Genomic DNA, 5,821 nt, shown 5'->3' with positions numbered 1-5,821 from the left:
CATATTCATAAGCAACTTGGCCTCATCCAGTGGGATTTTATTTAAAAAAAAAAATTATGAGGATGCAAAAACTAGGCCTAGGAAAAAAATGTTGTGCTTCCTGTTTCAGTCCTGAAAAAATTAGGGTCAGTAGGTAGGGATTATCTTTTTTTTCTTTCTTCTTTTTTAGACGTCAGTGATATCTGTATAGGGGCGATTTATACAATATAGTAACAAAGTAAAACTTTCATGAGGACACTTTTATTTTCAATGTCAATGTTGGAAAACCGATTGCACATGTACAATGTTTCACCAACTTAGGTGTCAGATCATGCAGCTATGTTAATCAGCTCGAAAATTTATGCCCCTTAAAGGAATCCTCACAAAAAAGTCTAGGTTTTTCTAAGGTTGGTCGGGAAACTTAACAGGAAACACAACTTTTTTTTTCCTAGGCTTTAGTAAAAAAATAAGCTGATTAGATTGATATTTGCAATGCTCATTTAAAGTAACTATCCTTAGGTATACACAAAAAATGTATAATAATTTTTAATATACCAACTTTACACCAAGAGCAACAGACAACCCTATTGCTTCCAACTCAACTCAAGTTAAGGCAAAAGATACATAAAACAGTGGCTTGCATGACACTCAGGGGCCCTCTAAGCTTGTCTAAGAACAAATTAAAGTCTAAACGGATAGACTATATGGCACCCAACTGTGGTGTTTGGTATTACGTAGTCTACCTGCTTCAAGCGATCAATTATCTTCGATGTAAACAAAAGTCTTGCCACCCACACAGCGAAAAGCCAGTTTCTCATCCGTGCCTTCCTGCTTCTTGTTACTAAGAGGGAACACTTTCTTTTTCACAGATACTCTGACTTCCAGTTGACTTGCATGATGACGCACACACAACGCACGACCCATCACAGCCATTTAAATCGTTGAGAAAACTCAGTGATTCATGCACTCAAGGAGCCCGGCTAGCAGATCAAGTCTCCGAATTGCGTAAGCGACTCGCATTTAATCACCTACAAAGTCCCTCTTTAACCAGCAACTCATACACATGTACATGGCTTCCTATTACTGAGTATTAGAGCTCAGAAAGGGTCACGTCCAAGGCAGGGCTCGAAATCCTTTTTTCTGCCAATCTGCACAGGCAACTTTTAAATGCACAACTCTAGGAAGCATGGAACACAAGTTAAAAACTGACCAGAAAACAGATGCCATCATTTCTTTTATGAAATAAAGACAACACTAGATACAGAATTGGGACTTACCCCAAATTTTCTAAAATGTACATGAATTACAAAAATTTGGGGTAAGTCCCAATTCTGTATCTAGTGTTGGAAGTTAAAGCTCAGTCTTTATTTCATAATGATTTGTACCAACACAGATGAACTTTCATGCTAAGATCATTTCTTTTCATTAAAAATGTAAAAAGTATCAGTCAATACACAAATAACAGTCTTGCAAACCCAGTACACAGACAGTGAGACTGGCACAGGTTAGGTGCAGGTAGACATCAGAAATACCTGCACAGCTCCAATTTTACCTGCAGTAACCTGCATATACCCAGTATATGGACCAGTGCAGGTTAGATGCAGGTAGACATCAGAAATACCTACACAGCTCCAAGTTTACCTGCACTACCCTCCATATACCCAGTGCATGGACCGGTGCAGGTTTGTGGCAGGTAGACATCAGCAATACCTGCACAGCTCCAATATTAGTATTATTACCATGTGCATGTGCTCCATCCATGTGCAGATGCATTTCGAGCCCTGGGGCTGTCACCATGAGCTTGACTAGTGAAAGCTGGCACAATATATTGCTGCACGAATACTCCTTGCGGGTATATAGCCTAACTCACTTTACCTTTCAATAGACTGACTTTCACTAACTATGCACCGTAAAGTCGACTCACAACAAAGATGACCTTTGTACAGTCGGAGGCTGTCCTGAAACATATCGTTCCAAATCCCAGTCTATATCTGATAAGGAAACCTTGTGACTTCAGTTCTTGATGTTCAACAGTTGGACTCACTTTTGATGAGCTTGTATGGCTTGTACAGTTTGGAAAGCAGGACAGTTTGCAGATTTGACAGTTTCTTTGCGCTGGATGCGTAATAAAATATACTGTAATTGTCACACCTTAAAGACTAAATAACCAATGCATCTACCTTTGCAACTTAAAATAAAGCATTGTACTTTTGAGAGAAAATGTAACTGATCATGGGTTGAAGTAAGATCAGTTGAGAACTCCCATTTCAAAATCATGGTTCAAAATACTTTTTTCTGCATACCTGCAATGGTGCAAGTCATATTGAAAATTACCTGCACCAGAAAATTTTTACCTGCACCACTCAGGATTTAGGAAATAAAGGATCATACTAAAACTCTTTAGAAACCATTGCCATTATTTCTTTAATATCCCTTAGGGTGGAAACAGCCAATACAGCAAATAAAAATCCACATACCACGAGGATGGTGCAAGTTAGGTCACTCACACTCACTCACTCACTAGACATCAGAAATACCTGCACAGCTCTACTTTTACCTACAGTAATCTACATACTAGTAATATGCAGCATAATGCAGGTGGTATTTCGAGCCCTGAAAATACATGATGATCTTTTGATACACTGCAGTGGATAGTTATATAACTTCTGCCTCGATACAAGGATGCAAATAGATAAAAGGTATGCCCAGCACCATGGCTCTTGTACCTATTTTTGGGAGAAATGACTCTTCGGGCCAACGGCTGCGAAACTCACGAGTGATATTATGCCAGTCATGACTGGCATGATATCCGTTGCATCAGGCCGTCCTATCATAACATATCGGAACAGCCTATATGCGACATGGACAGACAACACAGGCGGCACGTGACATCTCGCGTTTCTCTCCTCGAGCAAAAATATACAGCTCTATCAAGCAACAGGTCAGTTATCAACACAGCTCACGTTTTCGTCACCTTCTACAAATACCGGTACCTACCGCGGGGGTTACATCCGTACGTCCACGTGTGATTCTCCGCTACCAACATGTTGTACGAGCGAAGCGCGTGTGTCTGTGAGAAACAACGCTACAAGGTTCGCCACACACATTGGCATCTCACTAATTCGGGGCGCTCGAAATTATAGTTAAACCAATAGGAAGCTGTGTTGTCGGGCTTGTCCCTGAATTGTTTCTGACGGGTCGGCTACAACTGTTTCAAATCCAAACATACCAACAGGATCTACAGGAAAAGGTCACGGAACACAATGTAAGCCCAGCTGTCACTGCGGGTGTCTACGAAATTTTTCACTGTGAGATATTTAAGCCGGCATACACCGGGGTACCATGTAAATCTCTTTGTACGCATTTAATGCAAAGACAACTGACACAGTTCCCTCCAAAATTTAAACTGGGAAGCTATTAACTCGGCCTAAACCTAACCCTTCTGTTGAGGGGAACCCCTCGCACGCGACTTAAGGTCCCCGGGGGAGTACTGCATACTAATTGGAACAGCTGACGGCTACATGTAGCGAAATATTCAGGGACAGATCGTTCCGTTTTGCTGAGGATCACACCACTGAACTAGCGAAATTTGTCCTGGAATTATCACCCACGATGTTTAATCTGATCAAGGGTCATAAAGACGGCGGGAAAACCAGACTTGATCCACGAAAAATTTGAAAATTTCCAACAGAAAACACGATTCTGGAAAGGCGGCCATTTTGAATACAATTTCCAATGCGAGGCCGTCATATCAAAACAAAGAAAACGAGGCAAAATCGGCTCTGATCTTTTAATTACCAAAACAAACACTTTTCAGAAATGTTCTGAAAATCGCCCTAACTTGGTCTGGATCGGTTTGGCTGGGTCAGGGCGGCGCGTGTGTGGCCGTGCCTTCGCCGGGAAACTAGACGCTCCGCAAGAATGGCTGCAATTTTGAATTGACATGCAGGGAACAGCTGATCACCCAAACAGTCCGACGTGGCCACCCAACAACCAACACATTTTGGCTTCAAAACTAAGCACACGAGCGTAGCATGAGAGAAATCTCACGCACGATTATCTTAAGAGAGGCAACAAGGAGTTTTGTGGATGTCTTGGAGCCGATTAGAAGGAAGATTTGAGATTTTTCAGGCCGGCTTTAGGAGCACCGAAAAGGCCGAGGAACAGTCACTTCCGTGCCGCTCCATCCTGTCTGAAATGCCCGTCATACCACAAAAATAGGGCGCTATGCCGCTCATGCAGCCACCACTACATCACTTGGATATCCAGGACTTATTTTAAAACTGCAAGGTCCACAAATACGTCCACGATTGTAGCCAAAAACGATCGTTCTGAGCGAGACTTCTTGCACATACATCCCCTCGCCCTCCCCACGCTAGCCAGACTACGCCACTGTTTATTCCCCGTCTAGAGCCACATTCTTTGAAGTCATCCCAGAAATTCCGCCGCTATGGTTTTCAAGGACATGAAATGAAGCTCATATATGCCTACTGATTGTATTGTTTTTCCACAGTGTGTCCTACACCGGCAGCAATACGGCAAGATGAACAAGAAAGCCGGCAGAAACCGGGAAGTGCAACAAGGCCACGGAAGCCTTCGCCGGGTGATGCTGTGCCAGTGTTGCGTTGCGTCTGTTGCAACATGCACCCCCACTCGGTGACCTCGCACAAATTTTACAAGTTTTTCTTGAAATAATTACTTACCAAGGTGTATTAGAGCCAGTGTATCCTGATCTGGAACGCAAAATCCAAGTTTGGCGGGTCAGGACTTCCGGGATCCACAATCCTCTCGTTGATCGTCTGTTCAAATCGTTGTCCCTGAACGGGCCAATAAAAATGGCGCGCGAAACAAATTTCCTTCCAATTCAGCCTTGCTTTGTCCAGATTTCCATCCAAATCATCTCAAAATCCACATCAGAGGACGGGATGGGATCAAACAATTAACCCTCAACAAATTCCGGCTCCTCGACACGCTACTTGCACATCCGATTTCGCTCCAGAAATAATTTTTTCGATCGGCTGCAACTGCAGACAAAATGGCGGAAAAAATACGTTCTTTATTTCGAATTCAGTTCGGAGGGGAATCGGACGAATGACGCGACAGCTTCGTTGCCCCTGGCAACTGTCAATCACTGAGTTCAAAGGTGCCCGGATGACGCACTGACGTCATGGGAGTGGCATTTGAAATGTCCCGGATGAACGATGGAAAAGTAGTATAGTGTTTCCAAAGTGTGTCTTTGCATCAGGTGGACAGGCTAGGTTGTGCGGCGCACAGGATACCTCCAAGCAGATCTGAAGTGAATAACAGTTTCACCTACTTTGTTCGTACAATAAAGGCAGCACAATAATGGATTATCTCTAGACAAGACAAGACTTTTAATAGCTGGCCAAGATAAGTTGTGGTCTTGAAGGCATGTCACTTCTATGGCCATGTTGATTTGATTATATGGATGACATCCTCCGGGAGCCCCAAAACTGATGCGCGCGTGCGAATTAAAAAAAAGTTTTGACAAAAAAAAAAGTTGTTTTCATTATGAAATCTACGTGGTCATGAGGGTTGAACAAATGGGACAGAATATGGTTTGGCGAATAATCTAATCTTCAAGTTCATTTCCTTACAATTTCGTCTTTTTTTGCTTGATTTTGGCATTCTACGACATTGGTATAGTTTTTACTTATTTTTTGGTAACTTACGGTATATTTTTTGCTCATTTTGCAACTTTTTTGTACGATTTACAGTATGGTTGAAAACTTTTTTTTGAAAGGGCCGAAAATTCATGCGCGCGCGGATGTCATCCATATAATCAAATCAACATGGCCTAAGCCTACGGACACTGCATGTG

The 5,821-nt window shown here is 42.5% G+C and overlaps 1 protein-coding gene across 4 annotated transcripts in view; it reads right to left on the bottom strand.

Annotated features, from left to right (window-relative positions):
• The window catches only part of LOC109469985 (dual specificity tyrosine-phosphorylation-regulated kinase 1A-like), a 47,010-nt gene extending 41,895 nt beyond the window's left edge, over window positions 1-5,115 (bottom strand). For 2 of the 4 annotated variants that reach the window (XM_019768752.1, XM_019768753.1), the window contains exon 1: window positions 4,683-5,115. Coding sequence is in view for 2 of the 4 variants with exons in the window: in XM_019768749.1 (XP_019624308.1) it covers window positions 2,977-3,025 (49 nt within the window). In the remaining 2 variants the exon portion in view is untranslated. Of the gene's footprint in view, window positions 1-2,976; window positions 3,409-4,682 lie in introns of those variants that run through there. The other 2 variants (XM_019768749.1, XM_019768751.1) reach the window with 2 other exon arrangements.
• Window positions 5,116-5,821: the final 706 nt, after the last annotated feature.

The sequence above is a fragment of the Branchiostoma belcheri genome, unplaced genomic scaffold (assembly GCF_001625305.1).
Source record: "Branchiostoma belcheri isolate BF01 breed outbred unplaced genomic scaffold, Haploidv18h27 scaffold214, whole genome shotgun sequence".
Lineage (NCBI taxonomy): Eukaryota > Metazoa > Chordata > Leptocardii > Amphioxiformes > Branchiostomatidae > Branchiostoma > Branchiostoma belcheri.
The sequence above is the reverse complement of the archived record's forward strand: the minus strand, read 5'-3'. Positions and strand labels throughout refer to the sequence as shown.